Source organism: Phalacrocorax aristotelis, chromosome 13 (genome assembly GCF_949628215.1).
Source record: "Phalacrocorax aristotelis chromosome 13, bGulAri2.1, whole genome shotgun sequence".
In the NCBI taxonomy this organism is placed as follows: domain Eukaryota; kingdom Metazoa; phylum Chordata; class Aves; order Suliformes; family Phalacrocoracidae; genus Phalacrocorax; species Phalacrocorax aristotelis.
In genome coordinates, this window is record NC_134288.1 from 3,721,948 (window position 1) to 3,748,067 (window position 26,120).

The window sequence follows — 26,120 nt, forward strand, 5'->3', positions numbered from 1 at the left end:
CACCAGGCTGGTCTGCGCCGACACAGGCTGTGGCACAGACTGTCAGGTACGTGCAGCTTCACCTGCAGCCTAGTTTCTACCCTGTGTTATTTTAAAGCCCACAAACAGCAATTCCTTTTCTGCACAGATCAAGTAACCCACAACAGCAGATTTCTGAGATAAACAGAAAGCTGCACCCACTGGCATCCCTTCCCCTTTGCTTCCACACCTCCCTCAATCCCAAGAAATCCCTGCTCGTTACACTGGGTCCAGCTCACGGTGCCCAGCGGTGCCTTCACGTGGCAGATGGGCACACACGGTGCCACAGACACCATTTAGGCTGACTCCCCTGCCAGCAAAAATCAAAAGAAAAAGGGTTCTTTATGGTATCGGTGTATCCCTTTAGTTATTGATTGGAGAGAGACTTCTAGAAGGCAAAGGATGGGGGACCTGCAGACTCTGAGGCACTGCCAGGCAGGACTTGGAGACTTCGTGAGTCTTTGAAAGTCCCTTCCTATGATGTCCCCTGGCGCCTTACCTCTGTAGATTCCTCCTGTTCGTTTATCACTAAGAAAGCATCCTCGGTGGCCTGGCGCTTGGCGTCCGCAATGGTCTGCTCCATCCGAGCCCTCTCGGAGGCAATCATCTCAAACGCCTTCTGCTCGGCCTCCGCCACCGCCTTCTGCACCTCCGACATGGCCTGGCGCTTCACCTCGTTCACGGCTTCTTCTGGAAGAAAAGAGCAGCTTCACCCACACGCCCGAGGAGCGGCGTGAGCCTCTGAGACGCCGAGATGCGGCAGTGTGTTCCCTGCGGCTGGGACGCCCGCGGGTCACAGCCAGCACCGGCACCGCGACTGCTCCTGGGAGCGGTGAGGCCAGGCTCAGCCCCACGAGATCCCCACTGGCATTGCACAGAAGGAGCGGAGCCCTTTGGAAAGGCCAGGCTGGGGGCGTTGGTGGCCAGATGTGCACATCCTGGGGCGTTCCTGCAGCTGGGCTCCTCTTGTTTCTGCAGAACAAATCTGCAGCATCTGTGTTTACCTCAACCGATCCGGCAGAATCCCTCGCTGAGGTTACTAGCAAACACTTACCAGCTTTTTTCCATATCTCTTCAGTGACGTAGCCCGTTCCCGACCTGCTGCTGAACTCCCGCAACGAATCTGTTGAAATAAGGGACACGGGGAAAGGTTGGCAAAGCCTTGTCTCGCGCAACTGCTGCTTAAGTGCCCAGCGGTACCTTGGTACATTGTGGGGCAGAATTAACCAGCTAAAACTCAAAGCAGAGGATTCCCACAGTTAAAGCCATTCATCAAACACTCGGATGACAAATTACCATATTTAATTATTGCATTGCTTAATTTATGACACTGTATAACCTATTTCCATCTCCTGGTACTCTATAACAACAGGCAATGCTTATAAATATAAATATATGCCACCAAACACGTGCACTGTCCAGCGACTTTGAGCATCTATACGACCAGCAGTTTACATTAAAAACAGCACTTTCCACTCCCAGGAGCAATTCAAAGGCTTGAACTGACGGACAAACCATCCTGCAAGACCTCTTACGGCAAGAGGCACACACGTTCCCCAGCACCCACAAGCCTGCGAAGAGCCTACGCGGCAGATGGGGACGGTGACGCGAGGACTAAACGCTGCAGTCCCACAGGGAAGCTCTTCAGAAGCCTTGTCCCGTGTTCTATCCACATCCCTTCTTTTCATGATTCAGAGTAAATTTCTGAAGGGTCAAAATAAAAACTGATCCATGTCAAAGGCTGGTGGCAGAACCAAAGCGCTCCAGGAAGGCAGTGAGGTTATTTAAGCCTGGGGATGCTTCTTGATGTTTAACTGCACCTTCTCACAACAGAAAAAGAGCTTGAAAATTAGCCCTAGGACCCATGAGGGGAGAAAGCATTAAAGTTCCCAATTTCTAAAAAATTTAAATTATACCACCTTTAACATGGGGCTGTAAGTATGTTAGTCATGATAGACTTAAACATAGAAGGGCTAAAAGCTGGCTGTGGTCATCAGGTCGTCACGCACGCCCAGCCACCCCGTGGGCTCGCCGCACGCCGCTCTGCAGCTACGGCCGGAGCCACGGGCACGTGGAACTAAAATAGAATATATTAATCTGAGTTTCTCAGAAACCTTCTGCTTGTGTTCTTGTTTTCCCAGGAAATACTTGTTCTTGCTGTCTGACAACTATCAAAGCTTGTTCAAATGCAGCTAAATCTGGGCTGGGTTCTGATTTAGGTGGTTCTTTCTGGCATGCAGGAGGACTCACTATTTTCTATACAACCAAGTTGAATATATATCGAGATTTTTAGTTTGACGTTCTGCTATTCTTATTGTTAGAAAACATCCATTTTTTATTATCAAATGATCGGGGTTGTTTTTGGTTTTTTAGCATTTGATTCGCGGCATGTTTGGATGGAAATTAAAATTATATCCAAATGCATAAAATCAGCATTTTTGGCTTGTTTCTTGTATAGGGTCAAACCCCTGCACACTGGAGGGGAAAAACAGTCAGCCTTATTGAAGTTACGTTGACTCATGATACAAAAATAGAATTAATAACTCAGGTAGTAGCTCTTACACTTACAGTGGTCTTCGGTATTTTTAGAATTAGTAGACCTTGACATTTAAAATCCTTTAGGCAAGGCAGACTGGAAGGGGAAAAGGGGTGGAACCAACCACCTCTTCTGCCTTTTCACCCTCTGGTTTCTCAGCTTTGAATGAACTTGGCTCGCTTTGGTCAGCACGCGTGGCTCAGTGGCAAGGAAGATGCTCTTCTCCTGGCACCAGCAGAAGGTGCTGCTGCTGCCCAAAGGTGCCTTCAGACACCAGCAAACGCTGCTTCCAGGAGCTCACCCAGGAGCTTCCACGCGTCCAATGACTCTTTTATCTTCAAAGCTTTAAGAACAGTTATGCACTGCTTAAGTACTTAATTTATATCAAAGTTTGAATATATTATGATTCCTTTATGCCTAATAGAGCTTTGTCATAATCGGACACCTACTTAAAAAGGTCCCGGCGGAGCATGCCCATCCCTCGCTTACCGCTGCCGATGGAGTCGGAGCTGCTGGGGCTGTGCTGCCTGGAGATGAGCTCGCTGCCCGCCTTCCGCGGCTCGGCCGTCTCACTGCACCGCCTCTTCCAGTAGTTGAGCTCTTCCCGATCGGCCTCCTGGCAGCGCCGCAGCACGGCCATCGAGCGCCGGGTTTTCTCCACCATCTCCATGATGCAGTTCAATGCCTGCAGGGGGGAACACGTTTGCAGTCTTTGCTCTCTGCTCATGAGGTCATCTCCCAAATTTCTCATCAGAGGGACCACAGGGACCATCCCAGGAAGATGAAACACGAGGCTGTTTCACAGGAACAGGCTCTGAGCACAGTATTTCGGATGACGCAGTATTCAAACAGGTAGGTAAGACTGGGTCCCGTGCCTGCACGTGCAGCAGTGGTGCTGAACACCACCAGCTGGGAAGGAGGTGATCACACCTGCACCCTCCTGGGGCTCTGGGGGGCGTAGGAGGTTTAGGGCTGTACTTCTAAAAGGTGGAGGTGAAAAAAACCCCACTTCCCTATGGGATTACGGTGCCCATGCAAGGGCTGGCTGTCATCCCGGCGCCAGCCCTCCATAGCCACACCAACTCCATCCCAACATGCAAATACTCAGCTACGGGGTCTCTACTCCACACCCCGTCCCTCGCCTAAAATGTCAGCTTTAGAACATAAGCAAGCACGGGGTCTGTCTGCATTTGCGATCGAAACTGAATTTCAGTATCATCTCTCTGGGGGAAACACTCCAGTGATGAGTGGCTTGGATGAGCAGCCTTGCTCAGAGAGGAAAAAACCAGACTGCAGGAAGTCTGCCAGAAGTACCAAGTCTTGCTGTCGGTACCTAGTTGAGGCCCGTAAAAGCCTGGCAGCCCAGGAAAAGAGTTTTTGAAAAACAGTGATGGGTTTACTTATTCTGCAAACTCCACATCCTTGCTGCACGTAGCACACCTGCACGCTTGTCAGTACAGTGCTGGCCTGGGCTGCTGCGGAGAAGGCCCGCGCGGGGCCAGGGTTGGGTTTGGATGCTTGGCCAGCCAGGGCGGCACACGGTCGTGCTCCGCAGGAGGCGCTCCCCAGCTCCAGACACATCATCCAGAGCGATTTTGGCTTCCATTGACCATGGGTGCAGAAAACCTGCCAGGAAAGTGCTACTGCTCCTATCTGCCCTCCCCGCCATCCACCTTGTGGTGGCTTGCTCCTCGACAAGCCACGAGCAATGCCTGGGTATGGTGTCAACAACAAGGAAATAACAAATGGGAGCAGGTGAAGCTCTGGGTTGCTGCGTCCCACAGAGCTTCCCACACCTCCTGCCGTTCCTTACGTGATCGAGATGCTTCCACTCATCAGCCCACTCTCTCTCCGTTAAGCGGTGGTCCACCAGCTCGTCCTGGTATCCTCCATTCAAACCTGCAACAAACCACAGCCGCAAGAGTGGTCGGATGGACCGAGTGCTTGCAGTGCTGGAGAGAGAAGGTGGCCCCAAAGCAATAATAAAAAGCTCTAATTTCAAGCTACATATAGCTGGGATTTAAAAACACATTTCAAGGAGGTGGCTCTATAGGGGCAATTCCACACTGGTGTTTTTATCCTTGTCTGTGTCACTGTCTTGGGAGTGCTACAGTCCACCGAAGGGTCTGGATCTGCCCTGCTTGGGGAGCTGGCTCCCTTGTTATAAGCCCACAGGAGCTCAGAGCTTGTGATTCAGGCTGCCCTGCTGGAAACAGCGTGCGCCTCCCACACGCCCCTGGGGAGAAATGGGGCAGGGGGTCAGGCTCTGCTCTCCTACTTTAGTGATCTTGGAAAAGTTAATTTCTATTTCCCTGCCCTCCATTCCTGCCTGCTGGGTTGGCTACACTTGACTCACACCAGGTTCCTCCTCCTCATCCTCAGTAGGTCCAGCCTTTACATGTATCTAGGGAAATGCAAACTCTCAATTTTCCTGTTTTAAACCTCCCACGGTCAGTTGTTTTCTCTGAATTCCCCGCAAAAACTCTGCTGAGCACGTGCCCAGCATTACACAGCTTTGGGTGCCAGTGGCCAAGCAGGGACCGATGCCGAAGCTCAACTGCTGGAACCTCACAGCTCCTATGACTAAAAGCCCTCCAGGCTTTCTCACCAAGACCGCTGTGCCTGTCCCGAATCTCTCTGTGCTCCAACATCTTGCTGGGGTCCCTGTAGAGGTGGGAGGTCGCGATATCTTCCAAGGTGTAGTGCTGGAGGGGCGGTGGGGTGGGGTGGAACTGCCCCCCGGGGTTCATCAGGGGGATCGTTAGGGCAGGGCTGTGCCGGGGCGCGGGGCTGATGGTGCACACCCTCTTGGCTGGAGGCTCTGTCGGCAGTGGCTCTCTCTCAAAGCTGCTGTCTTCCCTTCTGCAACCACACCAGCAGAGAGAGGTGTTCATCAGCACCGCACAAACATACTCGGAAAGGGAAAGATGCAGATTTTGGATCAGCAGAGTTTGGGCAGCGATGATTTTACCGGGGGTAAAGGCAGGGAGCTAAAACAAACATGCTCAACTTGTGAACAAATCCACAAAATGACCCTGTCAAAGAAAAAGTTCAAGATGCCCAAGTGTTGTGATTCATCTTTCTGAGCATGACCAAATTAAAATTTCACAGTTTTTAGAAATTTGAGGCACGCTCCACATAATTGCATAACAATCTTTAACTTGGAATAAAAAGTGGTGAAAATGAACCGCATCCTTCGCAGCCCTGACAGTGCCTCCGCTCGCCGCCTGGGAGGCGGAGAACCGCTCAGCTCCCCAGCTCAGGCTTTTCAGTGCTACCCAGTCAGTCCCTCTGGCACAGAACCTGCCTGAAAGAGGATCCCGACCTGAATTCACAGTGCAGGAGGAGCAGTGATCGGTGTCTTATTAACAGCCAGAATAGTCATTGGGAGCGATAAGATCCTACGGTTTAGCCCTGGATGCTAAAGCTTTGACAGCAGCAAAGTTGAAACAGAAGTCATGACTTCAAGAACTTGGCAGAGCGACGAAAGCGGTTGTTACCTGTCTGGACTGTGCCTCTTCCCATTCCCGTTCACCTCGATCAGCAGCTCGGAGGAGTCAGCGGGGGACGTGGTGTTTGTGTTCAGCAGGATGTGCTCGTGCTGCGCCAGGTACTGGGAGGGAGTCTGCTTGGCAGCCCGGGCGCAGTGCAGCAGCTCTCTCTGCAGCAGCGGGAGGTTGGCCTGGAAAACAAGCGTGGGTCTGGTTTAGGCAGGCTGCAGGCAGGTGTGTCCAGCCACTCGCAGGTTTGCCCTGCACTCTGCACACACAGAGCAAGAACACCTGCAGCCTGTGCCCCCCAGCTCAGGGTCCTCCAGCTCCTGGTGTCTGCGCTGTCAGATTTACCTGTATTTTCTCAAGAGCTGAGGATGCACCCAAAAACCAAGCGTCACGGGAAGCGCTCTGTGCTTCCAGCATCTAACCACCCCAGACATGCTCCATATGCCAACGCTTCAAATATTCTAGATCTGAACATTTGCAAATAAGATTATGGGATCAGAAGCTGCCGAACAGAGCTTGGTTTGTCTCCTTTATCCTTAACATACAAGCAGACATATGTGGCACTCGTTATAACGTTAGCTCTCCGCAAGCCAGTCCCACATGGCCACCGCTACTGTCTGCGGTCTGTCTTGGACTTTAACAAAATTGCTGTGGTGCTCGAAACGAGAGCTTTCCCAGCAATGACACGCTGCCAAGCAGCACAGAACGGCACACGGAGCGTCGGCAAGCCCCACCAGCTCCCTGTCACCTTCAGAAAGGGGATCACAAATGGCCGGAGAGGGAAATTCGTCGCCTCTTGCAGCTTGCAGTGGAATTCCTCGATTGTCACCGTTGAGTTCTGAGAAAAGAAATTAAGAAATGAAATGACAAGTTGTTCTTATTTTCAGACACGTAGGAAACTGGAAGGGACGCTGCATCTGCCACTACAGGACTGACAATGTTTGCATCGTATCCTGCCTAATGCAACCAAAAAGACTCAGGCCAATGGAGTAGAAATGCTGCGCTAGGTGAGGGGTGAACGCTGTGCACAGCCAGGTGCTGCCTGGCCCAGCATCCTCCCAGCTCCGGGGCCAGGAGGCAGAGACTGGCTCTGGGAGGCAGCAGGACCCAGCTGGCATCTCCTGCACCCTGGCCAGGTGGCCTGGGGCAGGCTGCGGGGAGCCAGACGGTGATTCCAGCTTCCTCTCCTCCTTCCTCCCTTTCAGCTCACCTTGTCTAACCTACCCACTGTCCACAAAGTCTCCATCAACCTGCTGCTCACCCCACTAGCATGGTCCTCCCAGGCCCAGCCTCACATCCCCTGTGGCTGTTCGGGCTGGGTGCTCCCTGGCACAAGCAGCATTTGATAACTGGCACGTACAAAGTTCATCCCTGCAGCAATTACCACGATCAGTGGTGAGAACGACAGTCAGAGGAACCTGGATGGCTTATGATTTCCTTTCCAAAAGGGTAAGCTAAGGTACTACCCTACACCCATGGAAATACATATGCCCGTCGTCTTCAGCAGCAGCATTCTGCATCCAGGGCTCAAGCACTGTGAAAGCCCGAGGCCATGGACAGACTCACATTTGCTCTGCCCACGCCAACCTTGGAAGCAGAATACTCCAGGCTGCTGCAGTCTAGCTACCTCCGCTGCATGCTGAGCCTCTAAAGAAACATGCCAAAAAGCAGAGACCAGCTCGGGAGCAGCGCTGGGTGCCACATGGGACCGCAGCTGGACAGGCAGCGTGGTGCTCCCTCTGCTCCAGGGTCTCAGTCCAAGGCCTGAGCTTGCACAGCATTTCTAGCAGTTAGTTTGTATACCTGCAAATATTAGATAAAATTCTGCGACAAGACCTGCTCATTTGGTTTTCGAAGCCTGTTTTCAGCTGTCCATAGCTGCTAAAGGGCATTAGGGCATACCCACGCTGTTTGTACAGGAACATGCTGCCACCAACCCCAGCTCTTGCAAATCCAAGCGTGGGAATGCAGAAGACGGGCAGAAGATGCATTAAGTTATTTAGCAAAACCTTTCCTGCAGCTGCACCTTCCACCTGTCACAGGCACGAATATGACTGGAAGAATCAACGCCTTTGGTAAAGCAAATATGCAGTCACACAAAGCAGCAGCAGCACACCAGAAGCCCAGACCTCCTGTTTTGCAACAGCAGCCTTTCCACCCTCCACAGACCTTGGCAATAGTTAAGTTTGCTGTGCCAGTGGGCTTGTTTTAAGATATGCAGGAGCAGCTCATAAAGACCACAAAAGCTTGTTAAATACATCGAAGATTTAATTTATTTATACACAGTGAAGTGTCATGATATTCTCACCACACTCAAGAGCAGAGAAGGACTATCAGCTTTCCAGAGTAAGTCCCTGCTAGCGACGGGACCCTGCTTTTCCATTACACCTGGCTGCCTCACCGAGCAAAGCAGCGCTGCGTTCGAGCACACTGAAGTCAGGACAGCACTAACAAAGCGGTGGCTGGAACTGACATTTCTTTGTATGGAAGGAGATCAGAGATAAACTGATCTGTGTTCGGGGTCAGGCAGTCAAACCTGCACAAGCAAGAAAAGAGTTCCGTAGTACAAACTACAGGGTCCTCTGAATTGTGTGAAAAGTTTCATTTATGAGAGGAAATGGAGAAGCCCAGCATAGCCCATGGCACCAGGCCTGTGGTCTTTATAGAAAACCTTCGTCCAAATCCTTCTAGGTTCCCTTAAGTGTAGCTGCAGACAAGCTCATGTCAAAGCCACTGGACAAACAACTTTCTGAAACCCATTGAAGACAAGAAAATAAAGAAGTCCGCAAGTTTACCAGAAAGTGTAAACGTTATAGAGACTTGCTCAGTCAACAGCTCTGCTTGTAAAGATGCAGACAGACTGCAGAGGGACCTGGACAGGCTGGATCGATGGGCCGAGCTCAGCTGTGTGAGGTTTAACAGGGCCAAGTGCCGGGTCCTGCCCTTGGGTCACACCAACCCCAGGCAGCACCCCAGGCCTGGGGCAGAGGGGCTGGGAAGTGCCTGGCGGAGAAGGCCCTGGGGGTGCTGGCTGACAGCCGGCTGGGCATGAGCCAGCAGTGCCCGGGTGGCCAAGGAGGCCACCAGCCCCCGGGCGAGTGTCAGCCCTGGTGTGGCCAGCAGGAGCCGGGCAGGGATGGGGCCCCTGTGCTCGGCCCTGGGGAGGCCCCACCTCGAATGCTGGGCTCAGGTTTGGGCCCCTCGGGACAAGAAGGGCCTTGAGGGGCTGGAGCGTGTCCAGAGAAGGGCAGCGGGGCTGGGGCAGGGTCTGGAGCACAAGTGTGCTGGGGGGCGGCTGAGGGGGCTGGGGGGGTTTAGCCTGGAGAAGAGGGGGCTGAGGGGAGCCCTTCTCGCTCTCTGCAGCTGCCTGAGAGGGGCTGGAGTGAGGGGGGGGTCGGTCTCTGCTCCCAGGTCACCAGTGACAGGACGAGAGGAAACGGCCTTAAGCTGTGTCAGGGGAGGTTTAGGTTGGATATTAGGAAAAAATCCTTTACTGAAAGAGTGGTCGGGCACTGGCACAGGCTGCCCAGAGGGGTGGGGGGGGTTTCACCATCCCTGGAGGTGTTCGAAAAACATGCAGACATGGCACTTCAGGACACAGTTTAGGAGCCCTGGGGGTGTTGGACTGACTGTTGGACTTGATGATCCTGGAGGTCTTTTCCAACCTTAATGATTCTATGATTCTGTAATATTGTGTAACGAGGGCACGTGCTGGCTGCCAGGACCTCACTGTCTGGCAAACGCAAGGCAGCCTGGGCTGGTGCGTGGGGCTTACCACTAACGCCAGGACGAGGGTCCGGACCTTCTCCCCGATCTCTGGCGAAATGTCATTGCCGAACTGCTGCAGGGTAGTGAGGAAACGCTTCAGCTTGCTGAGCTGCCGGGCGCCGCATGTGGCCGGGAGCTGCTGGTTTGTCAGTGAGGAGGAGGAGGAGGAGGAAGGACCGTTGCTAAACCTCTGGGGTGGGGATGGTGCCCCATTCAGCGTTGGAGGGGAATGGTTTATTCCGTTGGGCACTGCAAATGGGAGACAGAAGTGATACAGAGCATCAGATGGGCACGTCCCTGCAGTCCAGTGTTTAAGAGGATCCACCTTCCACCCGAGAGCCTGCTGCTGATGGTTACCTGCTGCCAGCAAACAGGGCAGGAGCCAGAAAAGGGGCTACAGCCAGAGCAGAGCCCACACACCGTGCCGGAGGGCACCCACCGATGCAGCTGGTCACTGGCAACCCGTGTGCCTTCTCCTCAACCTTCCCCTGAGCTCGTGGGGATGCTCTGCAGCTTCCAGCACGTGAGAAACGTGTGCCCAGCCAAGGCATCCACAGGAGTTTTCCCTATGGGATTGCTCAGGTGTAATTTACACCACAGCCAGTGACTTTCCCCTCATTTTTCTCCTCCGCTTAGCAAGCTTCACACGCGGGCCAAACACCAAGAGAGCTAGGGCTCAGCAGAACCAGCACACCTCTATTTGCATTTGAGGTGGCCCAGGAGAACACAGCGTCAGGCTGCATAAAGCTGTGCTGCAGCCGACCGAGCTGTGCCGTACATTCAGCCCGAGGAATTAAATGTGCTTGAGCTCAAAGTTTACAGCCCTCAGCAACAATTACTGATCAGCATTTTCTGGCCTGTGACAGGCAGAAAATGACACCAGACAGTCCAACAATCCTTCCTGGCCTCATTGTTTACGATAAATCATCAGTGCTCATTACAGCCGGGGTCCCACTAGCAGATACTGCAGCTCAGGTGCCTCTGCCTCACCCCGAGGAGGGCTGACAGCATCCTGCCCCATGGCGCCTGCCCACCATACCTCCCTGGGGGTTTACAGGGAGTTTTGCAAACACAGTTGTTTTTTCCAACCTGGTCCCATCTGCAGCTTTGCCTGCTGTAAGCGGCGAGCATGTCGAAACAGGCTGAAGGGCTGGAAGTTTGGGAATTTGGCAAGGGGTTGGAATAAACTGTTGACATCCCCGCACTGCCGTTGTGCAATCTAGAGCCCTGTCTGAAGAGCAGCTGTGCGTTGGGGCCCCAACTCAGTATAAACCCAGATTTTGAGAGGTGAAAAGTACATCATCATAAATATAGCTTCAGCTGATCCACTGGGTTATCCTTAAAAGCCCAGTCTTGAATCCCTTATGGACGCAAGTGCTGAAGAGAAGGCCACAAGCCTTCTTGTGAAACCTTCTTGTTGAAAAACCATTTCAAATGACGGTGCTCAGAGGAGAAGCACTGGAGCCACCCAGCAGAGCTGTCCCTTGCATGTGGAGCAGGGGGAGGCGCGTGGTGCTGTGATGGAGCAGCAACTTGTGGAAAAAAAAAAAAAGATACCAAAATTTCTGCTGCAACTTGGCGAGAATCATACCAGATCCTCATGACTCTAGCGAGGGTGGGTTTTTCGGAAAAGGTGGCAGGAGGTACTTGAACAGTTAAACCACTCTGGGGCACACCAGGGTTGGAGGCTGGGAAGGCTCCACGCACCTGGACCTGCCATGGTAAGCACAGGAGGGAACCTGAGAAGATCAACAGAGTCAGTTAAGATGCAAGGGAAAGATAAGGCTAAAGGGACCAGCGAAGGTGATTCCTGCTAACCAAGGGGTGATAGGCTCTTTGCAGGCATAACAAAGACAGGACCCTTCGTAGACAGATGATGAAATGAAGACGAAGGCCAGGATTGAATGGATGGAGGTGCAAAGACAAAGCAAAATCATGCTTTTTGTTATGGAGCAATGCAACCTGAAAAACTCCTGTCCATACCAGCTTCCCCAAAGCAGCAAAGGAACAGAGATGTCCTGCAGAGACAGCACGCAACCGCAGGGTTAGCTACCATGGAGTACTAGCAAACAAAGAGCTACATGAAAGGCAAGGCAATTACTCATAAAAAGCACTTATTTAATAATAACAGTATTATAAATAAGGGGGAAAGCCACCCAGAGAAGCTCCTCTCAAACAGCAAAGGACTGCGCAGGTCCATGCTCTCCGGTGGTCGGGACCGAGGTGCTTTACCCCCTTCTCTATTTTGCTTCCTCTTATTCTTTTACATGAAAGACTAGGGAGAGGAACAGGCTGTATTTATACCCCAGGAGAAGTAGGGGCTGCGCGACCCACCCGGGGGCCAGGGGGCTGCGGGGGACCCTCGGGAGAGGCTGCCAAGGATGGGAGCAGTGGACGTTGATGGACTCAGGTGATGCCACGGAAGGGGAGCGAGCTGGGTCGGGTTGGGGCTGCCGTTAGACGCAGCCCCCGTAACCGCTCTCTGTGTTTTTAGGTTTACCCTGCCTGACCCTCCTGCAAACGGCATTACCACAGGGCGGCTGGCAGTTATCTGATCCTGCACATCACCAGGATCTGCTCTGCCACAGACCGCAGAGCTGGGCCGGGACCTCTCTTTCCACGTGAGAAGACAGCGCTGAAGCAAGTGAGGTGGCATACCAAGACCAGTGAGATTACTGGTCTGGGGAGAGGAGGGTGCTAAATTCCTGGGAACAAAAAAAGTCATCGTCTAGGACGACTCTCAGATTTTGCCTTAGGTCCTCAATAGTCAAAGGCTTTTGCTGCTTCTCCAACCCTTTTGTTAGCGATCCGCAGGCAGGCACGGCCTTCCTCCAGCACTCTCCTCCTCGCCTGCCCAAGCTGTAGGCTTTTACAGGGCAGGACACACACCTACTGACTCTGACCAAGACCCTTTGGTGCAACTGAGAAGTAAAAAAAAAAAGCAAGAATAAACTTCACCACAGGTTGCATCTCATCCATCTTGGAAAGAGGAGCAATTAAGTCATCTGCAATCAGCAGATTCAGGCTCCTTGGCCCTTAACGGTATGCCAAGCAACCTCATTGGAAAAATTAATTTCTGTCACTTTGCTAATGGTCTTTTTCTGCCTGAGCAAAAGGAGAGCCATTAGAAACCCCTCAGCACACAAAGATGGGGACAACACGTCTGGCGGGATAACCCAGCGATTAGTGCTATTGCCAGCATCACACAATACATTAGTGTGTCCTGAAAGAGGCTGGACTGTAAATCGCCGAAATCCACTGCCAGCGTGAAACTGTTGAGATATCCCAGACACCGCTGTGGACAGCAAAGCAACGCAGAACCAGCGTGGGGGAAAAAGAGGTGAGGAGAGCCTGGAAAATATGTATGTGCCACGTGCAGGGGGCAGATTACTCCATGCCCAACGAAGTAAAGAAGCTTTGCTCTGCAACGATGCTCTTTGAAAGACATTAAAAGGCTTAAATGTTGGCTAAAGCAGGAGAAAAAAGACTCTTTCTAGGGTATAAGGAAAGGCTGTATGTGTATCCTGTTTGTGGAGTCACCTCTGCTAGAAGAAGTGGGTGCAACGCTGAGCTACGGCTGGGCAGAACCAGGATTGACTGTGGCTTAATAGGAAAGATTATGAAGAGAAGATGGAGAAAAGAGAATCTGATGGGCAAGGAATTGCCAAGGCTGGCAAAGTAAAAACAGGAAAACTTTCTCATCTCAGAAGCACTGTCTGCAAAGTGAGATACAGCAGAGCAGGAATTAACTCCTCCAAAAGATACAGTGAAAAGCCCAGCTCTTGGCTTGTTTGAAGCTGACTTGATAAAAGACTTCAATTTCTTAAGGAGTTTAAGGCGGAAATCAAGGCTGCACCTGCAAAGAGAAGGACTCAAGGCACACCAGGAATAAGGCAGGAGCAGGCAGGGGGGTAGTGGGGGATTACAGACCCTGTTATACATCCTGCATACAGAGCAGAACAGCAGGAAAGCCCAGTCCCCGCTCCCTTACAGCGTGCAGCATGGCTAATGCCTGCCATGCTGGCAAGCAGCCCTGGCCAACAGCTGACATATCCCTGGTGACTTCTACAAGCAGAGCCTTTCCTCCTGCCTAGAGCTGGGCCCTAGGAAAAGCAGCATTAGTGGGGTCTTACGTGCAGTCGGGGTGAAGGAGACCGGCCGGGGGCCACCAGGGTTCACGGGGGGCAGTGGCGGCATGTTGGAAGGAGAGGACCTGGACTGTATCTTCACTTCCACGGGCGATCCGGGCATCACTGGCACCCTCTTCTCACCAGCAACTGTATGAAGAGAAGGTGGTAGTACTTAGTGACAGTCACAAACAAACATTTCCCTGCCCAGCATACAAGTGCAGTTGCAAGGGTGAAGATGAGTGGCGGGGGGAAGCCACGCAAGGCTACCACACTGCTCTGCACAGCCCCAGGTCACCGCGGGGAAGAGGCAGGGCATGTCCCTGAGCCAGGGGACAGGCACCCAGGGTGCAGCGCGTGTCCCCACGTGCTGACAGGTGGGTGCAGTGTGCCCATGTTCACCATCCCAGTCTCTTGGTTGCATCTTCTCACCCCTTGTGCCTCATGCTGCTTCCTCAAAGTATTTCTGCCCGTTTGCTTTGCTTTCCCCCCATTTAAGATCTCCTTGACTCTCCCCAGGCACGTCCACATGCACCTCAACAGCATGGGGTGCCGAGGTTTCACCTCCAGCCCAGCTCCCCAGCCAGCAAACACACACTCTGAAGCGGCCTCTTTGGCAAACAGCGCTCTGACCAGTTTTGCATGTTTGCTTTTACATAAAAAAGCCTCAAAATTAAACAATCCTGCACCTGCTCTCCCTCACACCAGGGTGGTCCTCGCTGCCCAGCGCAGCCTCCCTGTGCCAGCATGCATGCAGCCTTGCATGCGCCCTGAGTTCACGCTGCCTGGCCAGAGATGGCCTCTCCGGAGGAGCTGCAGCCTCTCTGAGAGCCATACGACAGGCAACCTGCTTTTTGGGTGGGTGCTGGCCTGGCGTGCAGGGAGCATTGGTGCAGCTGTGCCAGCAAGAGACCAAAATGGTCGCAGGGTTGTAAAGATGAGCTGACATCAGCTATTCACCCCCTCACTCCTGCATGCAGCCTCTGCTGTCCAACACCTCACCAGCTCACACCGCAGCTTGTTTTTTAGCCTCTCAGGGTCCCTCTTGTGCACCCAGGCTCTGGTGGGACATCCCAGCTCAGCTGAACAGTGTGGCCACACTCCTGGCTCCAGTGGCTAAAAACAGCCTCAAAAGGCATGCTTGGGGAGAAATGAGAGAAAAGGAGGAAGTATGTGCTTATGCAAGCCTTGGGGTTTTGGGGGATTATTTTTTTTTAGAGGGTTGGTTGTTTTTGTTTTTGGTGGGTGTTTTTGTTTTTTAAATCCAGACAGCTCAGCAGACAGAGCCTAAGCATCTCCAAAGCGCAGCTCCCATGGGAGCCAACACCACTCCAGGGGTGCTCCACGTTGCGCTGCCCGCGGCTCCGGCGCCCACCTGGCTGCACGGAGCTCATGTCCCCGGATGATGCGACGTGAGGCGAATCCTCCCTCTAAGAAGGTGGTCACTGCTCCCTGCGCCTCAAGCTGCCACTTGCCTTGTGCGATTAGCTCGCTAACGCGTTGTGACCGTGCTCCAGCATGTCCCCGTGCAGGAACACTGACGGGTTCCCAGCGCACCCACCTGCACCCCGGCTCGGGGGGCGAGGGAGGTGCAGACACTATCTCTCACCTCTCCAGTGCACGCTATCTGGGCTTTGGCCCAGTGAATTTTCTCGGGCAGTTTTTGGCTGTCAGCGAGTGTCTGCTGGAGCTTCAGGGCGGCAGCCAAGCACACACGCTTCGGACGCGGCAGCTTGCACACAAAGGAGCATCACTGCTTGGCGAGGCGGACGAAGGGGGCTCCCGGTGCACCCCTTTGAAGGGGGCTCGGCTAAAAACGACACGTGCACAGGGGCTCTGTGCCACCTGGGATCAGTCCTGATGCCTCTGCGGCTTAAAGAGGCAAAGCATTAAAGCACGTGCTGTAATCTAATCAAAATTAGGTTACAATCTAATTTGTAATCCACAGTTTTTACAAATATCAATCAGCTGTAAGAAATTCAGCTTTCAAGTTCTGGCAAAGCAATTAATGCTGTATTCCCATAAAGCAGGGAAGCACCGAATAAATGGCAAAGTTTTGCACTGAAATACAACCACAAAACCTGCTACTTGACAGCTCCTGACAACAAAAATGCTGCTTTCGAGAGCACAGAAGATGCAAACTGGCACCCGAGCCCTGGCCTGGAATCTGCTCTGTGAGCCACCAGCACCTGCTCTGCCACCACACACCAGGCACAAGCTGGCTCATTTACTTTCCTTATGGCAAGTTAACACCAGCAAGGTAACAAATGACGTTCATTATTCCCAGCATTTTTTTTTGCCGTTTGCAGGACAATCCATGGAAGGGGGAGCAGAGGTGAACACACACTGAAAATCCGTGTTTTCCTGCCCTTTCAGTACAGCTGGAATAACTGGGGTGGCGGGGCTGGAATCGCTATAAAACCTGCATCCACAATACTTCCATCGCAGAAAGTTGGTGTCTTCATTCATTTAAGCCTGCTTTCAAAAAAGAAAAATAAAATTCTAGGCTTTGCTTTCATGCACAAAGTGGGGAGATGCCGAAGCCATGGGAAACTACTATTAATTTTAACATATGACATCCATATTTATATAATATTGCAAACTGCTAGTCACATACGTTTGGTCCACCTTTCAAACAATTTAACACCGATGTACAGGCTCTCCCTGTCATATCCACACGTGACTATGGCGTTCAGACGAATAACAACGTATTGATGTAGGAATATGACACCATTCATGCACGTAGGTACCTATTCCAGCAGGTGAGTTTATTGGCAAGAGCAGGAGGAGACAAAGCCCTGCCTTTCCTACCTCTTAAATAAACGCAGCAAAGTAGTCAGAGAGCAAGTTTTGTGCATGAAGTTAGGGGCGTTTTTACCACAAAAAGTCTGGGTTCGCTCACCCAGGCAGGGAAGGGAAACATTGCTAAATGACCCAAATTTTTCAATCAAAACAGCACTAATTGTGCCTATCCACCACCCGGTGCCAGCTGCTTGATGACCATCAGGGGACAGAAACATTTTTGCTCAGAATACAGGAATAATTGCAAAACCGTGAGCTGCTAATACACGAGACCCACGACCTGTTTGCACACAGTCCTGGGGTGGAGACGTGAGGCACGGTTCACGCTCTTCTCTGCAAGCCCTCCGCCCACCTCTGCCCAGCCGCAGGCCTGCCAAGGGGACAGCGCACCGCTCCCTGCCTCCTACTAGCCCTTTCCCACCGCACAGCCCGAACCGCAACGCAGCGCTGCCCGCCCACCTCGTCTCATCTTCTTCACCCCCTTCCTATGAAACCCCCTTCCCCAGGCGCATATGGCTGACCTGATACTGCCATGCTCTGGGTGTGAAACCAATCCTTAAGGTTTCTCCTCTTTCCTCCTAAAACACATTAAGAAAGCAGAACTGATTTGGTTAATTTGGGGGTTGGGGGGGAGTCACATGGAATTTATAACCCCAAAATAAAACCAGCTACTGCTGGGCTACTGCGTGAGACACCAAAGCCAAAGCCCACGAGAAGCCAACACCTTCTTTTCTAAGCTCACTTCAACAGACAAGAAGCAAATGGGATTGTTAAATTTAAAAGCTTCCTGCTAATGACCTGGGGCATCTATAAACGCAGATAAAAACCATCTTTCTAAAACTCCTCATTTTTAGCCTAAACACATCCATTTAATGAGAATCATGTGAGCAAACCAGACTGTGAACAAGGACTTGAGTCAGCCTCGAGTTGGCCTGGGGCTAAAAATGAGCCAGTGAGAGGGTCCCTGGAGAAACGCTGCCCTCCCGGTCTCCTTCCTCCACATTTCACCGTTCAGAAATATTTACTGGCTCACCAATGGCAACATTTGGCGCTGCCTCCAGATGCACAGAGAGGAGGCCGAGATGCTCCTCAAAACGCCTGCAAGTCAGTCCACTGTATCAGTTGCCTGAAATCATGCTAAAGAGTCAAATGCCATAACAGATTTTTTGGATGATGCTCTAAGAAGAGTAATTCTTGTCAATGACTGAATAATCCAAGTGTCAGAGCAGGACACCTGCCTAAACTGGAAACATTGGAAGGAGGAGTTTTTGAAAGAAACAACCCAAACCGTACCTGGACGTGGAAACATTTACAAATGTTGTATGGGTATTTTTCAAGCAGTGCCTGCAGGACACAGATTGAGTGCGTTTATGGCACAAAGCTTCTGCCATCAAGCTGCCAAACCTCAGAACTTTGCAGCGACGCGTGCTCAACTTTGCACCCAGGCCCTGCAAAGGTTATCCAGGGAAAGGGGCGTCAGCGACGTGGCCACCCAGCCGGGTGGGAGAGCTGCCTTCCTCACCCTCAGTGCACTGGAGTTTCACATGGGAAGACAATTCACTTGGAGTAAAACGAAACCCAATCACGGAGATGCTGTTTTAGTCTTGGCTTTATGCAAGAATTTAATCTTCTCCAAAAGCCAATGAAGCCTGAAGACCAGATTTCACAGCGATTGGAGTTACAGATTTCAGATGCTGCAAAGCTGCTGTCTGGGTAAGGACAGCTGTAGGCACATATCAGTTTATGCTGCGTGCCCTATATATTCGTGTGTCCCATTTAAGGAGCCCAGGTGTGCGAGAGACTAGAAAGCCCCAGAGCTTTGCATACACCTTAAACCCTTCATCCCTCTGCTCTCCAGTGACACACTGAAAGGCTCCAGTTTTCTCTGACTCTCCATGCTGACTGTTGGTATGCACCGTATTTCCTTTGCTGCTCTAGTTCTCACCCTAGCGTAACAAATTAAAAAGGAGCATATGTCAAGATTAAGTGCAGCTGATGATTTTCTTCTCTGGAGAGGAGAAAGAGCTAAGTGAGGCAACAGGACAGCACACCGGGAGGAAACCTCGTCTCGACTGGTCCTCAGAGAAGACCCACCCCTGCGCTCCCAGGGGCCCAAGGCTCCAGCTCTCTCCAACACAGCAGCACATTTTAGAGAGGGTAGTTTCAACACCCACTCGAGAAAGACTTCACCATACTTATTTTCTTTAGAGAAGTCTTCCACCTGTGGTCTTTAGTACAAAGCAAGTGTTGCTGTGATATGTAACCTCTGAAGGACGGCTAGCATTTACTCGTGTTGTAAACTGTATAAAGAAGCTGCTTTATTAATCTCTTCATGCCTGTGGGCTTGAGAAAACGGAAAAGGCACAAGAAAAAATAGTGACAAGTTAGGGAGTATCTCAAGTACACTGGAATTTAAACTCATCCTTAAATGCCTTTGGCAATTAGAGAATAAACTAAACGATGAAAAAGAAATAAAACCACTGTATGAGGAAAACTGGATGTTACCTTCCCCCAAAAAGCAAGAAAAGAAACCAGAGAAGAGAGCCAGGAATAACCCCGTGTGGGCAGACAGACACAAACGGTCTCCTCCCCATCCACTTCCCAAAGTTCAAAATATAGTTCCAACAGATGACAGAATAATATCAGGATGGGAGATTTGTATTTATTAACAAAAAGCAGATCGTGAACCTGTCTCGCATCCTTGCTGGGGCTACGACTCCCAGGTTGTGTCTCCCATATGCATGGTCACGTTTCAAAGAGATGATGGGAAGTAATGCAGTGCCCGAGGCTGGTGGTGCTCCGCTCTGCAGGATGACACTCAAGAGAAAGCCTTGATCCAGCTGTGATGGCAGAGCTGTAAGCTTGCGAAGAGCAAGGGAAGAGAGAAAGAGCCACTGCTACTGTGCAGAAAATGGGCTGCTTTATACAAATTTACACCCTAGCGTCTGCATGGGCGCAGTTTAACACCATCCAGCAACCTCTATTTGTGAGCACTGAGTACGTGCAGGCTCTTAAACCCTGCTGTCCGCTCAGGACAGTAAAGCCTTTCCTCCTCCATCATGGGAAACGGATTTAAAGTCTGCAGCTGGGTGTTTGGAGGGCGTGTATAGCATGAACATCAGTATCTTCAAGCCGCTTGTGATGCAGGTGTAGGATTCCCCTTGATTCACTGTTGTGGGAGTTGGAATGAAAGGAGGAACCCGCCTGGCCTGGGAGCAATTCTGCAGATCCTGTTTACAAATAAACTGCATGGAGTCAGAACTGCTTCTCACAAACCAGTCTGCCAGTCTCAAGCACTCCAGCTTTCTGTAGAAGTCAAAACATGAAACATATTGGAAGAAATAAGAAAAAAACATATTAAACATGAGATAGCGCTGCATAACCAGCAGGAGACACCAGTAAGGGTTTGCTTTTCCCTTTTGCAGTTTGCAGGACAGAAAGAGCAGACTCCAAATCAGACCTTGTCATCGAGGCTTTGACCACTAAGTGGTTAGACTGAAAGTCTGTAAATTAACAGAGTTTTGGTTTTAGTCGATGTCTTTTGAAGAAAACTGTGTGCAAGAGTTTGCCCAGTGGTTCAGAGTCTCGGGAGTGAAAGCATGTAACAGTTTCATACAGAAAGAAGAGGTTTAATCAGAGCAGATGTTTTCTACTTTCATCCAGAATAGGCAGAATATGCTCATAACCTAAAAAGCCACTCCTCACCTCAAAAAGTTAAGAGCCCAAAATTCATACCTGCCTCTTGAGAGGAAGGACTGGAGAATCATCCCAGTAGGAGCAGCCAAGGTTAAGTCTGGCAGAAGTTCTTTGGTGACCCAGGAGCTGGCTCCAAGCTTGTTCTGGAGCCAACGGACAGACACCCCAAAGGTGATTCAGCCCATCCCAAAACATTCATCAAAGCAAGGGAGAAACAGCTTACCGCACTCCAGCCACATCTCTCTTTCCACTGGCCCTGCCACCTCAGGTGACCACTCAAACGAGAGCCATGAATTATAGATCGCCTACAAGGTCAGCAAAACGACCCCTCCCTAGAAACAGTCCTCTGAACCAGAGGCTTGGTCCCCCACCGTTTACATGGGTAAGAGTCTGTGGTTTAAAATAAAGCAGTGCAAAGCTTGTCTAAATGGATAAAGAGACCATTTGAAAGAGGGAAACAAAGGAAGGAGGCACCGCGGTGCCCTCTCAGGTGGCTGGCAGGACCCTGCCTACAGCCTGGGTAGAGCTCTTTTAAGACAACTAGCTCAATATATCGTCCTGGAGAGAAAGCCAGGGAAATGGCCCAAACCCATCCGTTCCAGCCCAAACACGCCGATGATGAAAAGGACACGCTGCAGTTGGCTGCATCGCAGGGTTCCCTGTTGATAGTCTGAATGCAAACGAGAGGCAGCATCAGTGTAACCTGACCTGATAATGTAAATAGGGTGAAATGAAATATGGTTCGCCACCTCCCCAGCTTTGGCGAATGTTTATTTTGAATAACATGCTTATCTGCTCCAACTGCTCACCATCTGTTTTCAGTCTCCACCAAGCTAATATTTTTCACATTTAGGAACTGAGAAATGGGAAGAATTACATTTAAATTTTATTAACATCTTTCCTCTGCTCTAAGGTTGCCTTTCCCTCCCCTTGACGGCTCTAAGCCATCTGTAGAGCACCTTTGCAGTTCTCCAAGGCATGCAGATGAGAGGTTATCTACATGCAAAGCAAGAGTATCATTACTCAGACTTCCAGAAGACACCGCTTACTGCTACTCCACTGCAATCCCTCCATCGCCTGCTTCCAGGCAGCTTCCCTCAAGCTCAAACTGAAATCACATCGTCAAGGAAAGAGCCAATATTTTACCTTTTTGCAGCATCGCTGCATCAAAAAGTGATGGAGGGGGAAGACTGAAGATAAGCATCAGAAACAAGGCAGCCAATACAGCTGCCTTAGGAAAAAAAAGGATGATTGGGTTAGTCCCAGTTTGGTGGAGAGGGAGATGTTAAGAGATCTGCAGTCAAGGTTACACTTCCATACAAATACTGACATTTATTTGCATGCAAGGCAGTTTCCAGAGGTCTCCTTTTGCTCGAGTCAATAAATGACAATTTATAACCAGAAGTGGGAGACACGATCGTGTCACATAAACAGGTCAGCAGCAAATGTTGGTCAACTGAGGTCCTCCTTCGTCCTCCTCCCTCCATGCCAAAGCAAGGAGTTGGCTCAGACAATACTATAGCATCTGTTGCAGAGGGTAACTTACGTTACTGTATGGATACTTCCTCCACTAAATGCGATCAGCCTATTTTTACCCTCTTTAGCTTGGGTTTATAGCACATCTAGGCTCCTGAGCTGTAAGATGCTGTGGGAGTGGAGAGGACTCGGCACCTCGCAGGAAAGCCTCGCATCACACAGGAGGGAGCTGCTGAGCCTGGGATAGGCATTTTATAAATCAAAAATAAACGCGTGTATCTCCATTGCCATCTATTCCTCTCCCACACACAGCTGTTTCACTTTAAATCTCAATTCAATGTGAAACTCAGATAGAACTTGAAAGAGCAAAGTATGTTATCATTCGCAACCAGTCCAGAAAGCAGTTAATAAGGGAAATAAGATTAATAATTTATTCCTGAAGGCAGACTGGAGATCTTTATCCATCTTACCCTTCAGTGATTTTTATAAAAACCTATTAATGTGCCTGGCTCTACAAGCTCATCAGTAGCACAGGCTGGACTTCACAGCAGTTTTCTGCCCTCCTCCAGACAGGAGGGCTGCAGCTCCAGCCCTGCTCTTGCCCTGGCGATGTCAGACCCATCAGCACAAACCCGCCTGCACGGCACCCCTGCCTCCTTAGCTCTGGTTTCCTCTTGGTCGACAGACTCATACAAGGGCCAGCAGTGCAAACCCATGGATGCAGGATCCATCCCACAAACTACTGCATCCAACAGTTCTCAGAGTGGGGCATACATCAAGGCCCAAATTCTGGTCATCTGGCTTCCACAAGCACACAAACCACTTTGGCATGGTACCCGCCACTCTCCTGCTCTCTTTTCCATTAAAGAGTGAGGGAATAGTTACTCAGATAATAAAAGCTGCCCTAAAAACCATTTACCCACGGTATGGCAGCCACCCGGGAGCTGTTGCTGCTCTTACCAACATGCATAGCAATTCCCTTCCACACTGCTAGTGCCCACACAAGTAAGTTTTGGGGACCCAAGTTAATCAATCTCTTGATTTCCCTGCCGACAGGTTTTGCTCATCGGCTGCCCCAAAGGGGAGCAGTGAGCACCGCCAGGGAGCCCGCGATGCCCCAGGGTGGGGAACCCTCCCCATCCTCACCAGCTGCTTGCTCTGCCCCCATCAGACACAGCCACCCCGAAGGGAGGGTTATATGCCTGGAATATATCCCAGCACAACATATTCCTGGAAACCAAAGCCTACAGAGCAGCCAAGGTTTCAGTTTTAGGATGGGAAGCACTTTGGGGATTGGGGGGAGCAATCCACCCTCCCCAAAACCGCCCCTCTGGTTGCTCGGCTGGGGTTATAACCTGGGACACGGACAGGGCTGGGCAGGGCAGCTGTGTTCAAGCAAAGGCAGAGATGCTCGCTACTTCATTTGATTAGTTACTGCTAAAGTATTTTGGTACTTTTTCATTAGTCCATTGTTCCATTTAAAGTTACAGAATCAAGATATTTTTCTTTTAAATCATCCATTCCTATTACAATATTAAGAAATGTTTACTCCTCTGCACTATTTACTTATTAGGCTAAAGCACTCTGAATGAAAAATGAAAGCAGTTACAGATATCAAGCAGGCAATTATCACAATCATGGAAAGATTAGTTTTTAAAAGTCTCAGCCTGCTGCACTGCTCTCCCAATCCTCTGACTCCAACCAAAACGATGGTGGCAGGAGCAAACTTTCCAGATGGGAACATCTGTCTCTCATTTGCCACAGGGAAGAAAACACCAGGAATATTAACGGCTCCCGAGTCTGGTGGAGCCCAGACACAACACGTACAAAAGGGGTACCATTCAGAAAGAGACTTGGAGCAACAGCTCAGTACCAAAGAATTTTTTTTTTAATGATTATTTTGTGGGGCTTCTACATACAGAGAACTGTTACGTCAGGAGAAAAAAGCATGAGGTTCACTTACAGTAAATGCTATGTACAGCAAAAGCAAGAATTGAGTTAACCATGCTTATATTAATTATATACAGCACTTTTACCATCTCATCTACGTTTTAGATATGAAAAGTAATTTTAAAAGTTGGCTTTAAGGGGTTACCCCCGAAAGATCTGAAATTGCTCCCTGCCCAGAGCAGCAAGGCCATGGACAGGGCGATTCACCCCTCTCGGGTCCAGAGAGTGAACACCAAGTTCACTCCTGAGACTAACGAGTGACCCAACAGGTGAGAAACTCGCAGCTGAAGGACGTGTTAACCCAGCCTCCCTGGCAATGCTAGGCCCGAAAGTCCATCCCTCTTATCAGCATTCTTTAAGCTCTGACCAGTGTAGGGACCACGCTTATGACGCTAGGCAGGCGTTTCGCCGAGGCTCCACCCGCTCCAGCCACCCGTGCGCACACCATGCAGCCCAAAGCCGCGCATCGGACACTAATGCTCGCTTCTGCCACGGTTCAGCATCACAGTGAACGTGCAAGATGTGCAAGCCATCCTCTGCACTTCAGTGCCAAAGGCACCAGCTCTGCCACCGCTCCACACCCAGCATCGGCGTATCACAGCCTTCCTCCATGTCTCTGATGTTCCTCAGCAGCACTTTTTGATTGTAGAGGTGCCCGTTACAGCAACTCACAAAGCCTTCCTCTTTCTAATTAGTGGCCTAGTTCTTAACGTCTATTCAATACCCACCAGTCTGAGCTGGTGTAAGCCCTCTCTGGAAGGGACCAGCCTGTTATACAGTGTAACAGCATTAAATGCAGTTAATTCTGCAACAGGACCCCAGCGGTGGAAAAAATAAAACTTCATAATGGATGCAACTGCCCTTAAAACTTTAGACTTTTGCAAGCACTGGTTTTAAACCAAAGTTGTGCTAAACTCTGCTGAGGTATAAAGAAAGGATAATTTCTTGCCAAAAATCCCATAGGTTATATAGAAGAACAACTGAGCACTATAATTTTGGGAGTGGAAATCTTTTTTTCTTCCTGCTTCGGCTCAACGCCATAAATAAAGCTGCGACTTTTGTACTTGCAAAATTTTGGGCGACTGAAAAAGGGATCCAACCAGCTCTAACTTTTGAAAAGCATTTTCCACCTTACAGAGGCTTTGAGACAGCCTTTAGGATATGACTTTATCTAGCACTCATAAATATTTTTAAAACTTGGATCACTAGCCATTTAACAAGCAGCTCCACCCTCCTCCAGCTCTCCAGATGATACACATATGCACTAAGCTCCATTTTGTTACCTTCCTCTCCAACCCAGCAATATTGGAAAAGCTGTGGTAGAGCCCAGGGAGTGGTGTTTAATTGTCATCCTCTTATTACTAATTAGCTCCAAGGGGCTCTCCACAGCTCATAATGGTCAATAGAAATGCATCCACTGATTTAAACGGGCTTTGGAGCAGCAGAGGTGCTGGAGCAGACTCTGAGGAATGACCCTGCTGCAGCTGGGGGAACCCGGGCCACCACGGTGGCTCTCCGTGGAGGAGCCAGTGTGGGGCCACCGCTGCTGCAACCCTCGCTGGGCTTCTCCGGTCACAGGCACGGGTCTGGAGGAGCCTTGCAGAGCTGTAGGACAGTCTCACCCAGGGGAAGTGTTCCCGGAGGGTTTTGGCTGCTGCGCAACTTCTCCGCAGCATGTCTTGCACAAGAGTCCCTCACATGGGTGCTGCAATCAGAGCCGTCCGAGCAGACACAAGATCAGCAGTGCTTGTTGCTCAAAATCCATCAGCAAGACCTCGACGGAAGATATTTAAGCCACAAATTCATCTCACCACGACTCAAGAAACTCTATTAGAAAGCCTGGGACCCCATGCCTCCTTGGCTGCCCTACTTTATTCTTTTACAAAACAGTTCAGAAAAGGGGAGTCTGTAAAAAGCATTTCAGCAACAGCGCTGTGATTTTGCAGCGCCAGTCTGCTCACAGCCGGCTGAGCCGGAGAGCCGCCGGTGCCGCACAGCAAGGCCACAGCTCCAACACTGCAGCAGCACTCACTGGCAATGCAGCCCCTTTTTCACTGCCAGGCTGTTGCAAAAAGCTCAGGCGAGCGCTGCGAGTCTGGCATTCCCATGGCTTCCTCAGGGGAACCACATTTCCCACCCAAACCCCTTCCCGGGGGATTTTTGCTGGGTCCTGAAGCCTCCATGATGTAAGACTGGTTCATTCCTGGAAGCTGGGGGGGGCAAGTAGAAAAAACAACCAAAAAACCA

The 26,120-nt window shown here is 50.7% G+C and overlaps 1 protein-coding gene across 4 annotated transcripts in view; it reads right to left on the reverse strand.

Annotated features, from left to right (window-relative positions):
• The window catches only part of CBFA2T2 (CBFA2/RUNX1 partner transcriptional co-repressor 2), a 66,710-nt gene that overhangs the window by 4,909 nt on the left and 35,681 nt on the right, over nt 1–26,120 (reverse strand). For 3 of the 4 annotated variants that reach the window (XM_075109180.1, XM_075109182.1, XM_075109183.1), the window contains 9 exons: nt 13,956–14,099; nt 9,830–10,071; nt 6,803–6,892; nt 6,055–6,236; nt 5,163–5,416; nt 4,368–4,453; nt 3,044–3,239; nt 1,073–1,141; nt 518–708 (listed from right to left, as the gene is read on the reverse strand). In XM_075109180.1, coding sequence (XP_074965281.1) covers nt 518–708; nt 1,073–1,141; nt 3,044–3,239; nt 4,368–4,453; nt 5,163–5,416; nt 6,055–6,236; nt 6,803–6,892; nt 9,830–10,071; nt 13,956–14,099 — 1,454 coding nt within the window. The remainder of the gene's footprint in view (nt 1–517; nt 709–1,072; nt 1,142–3,043; nt 3,240–4,367; nt 4,454–5,162; nt 5,417–6,054; nt 6,237–6,802; nt 6,893–9,829; nt 10,072–13,955; nt 14,100–26,120) is intronic. The other variant, XM_075109181.1, reaches the window with a different exon arrangement.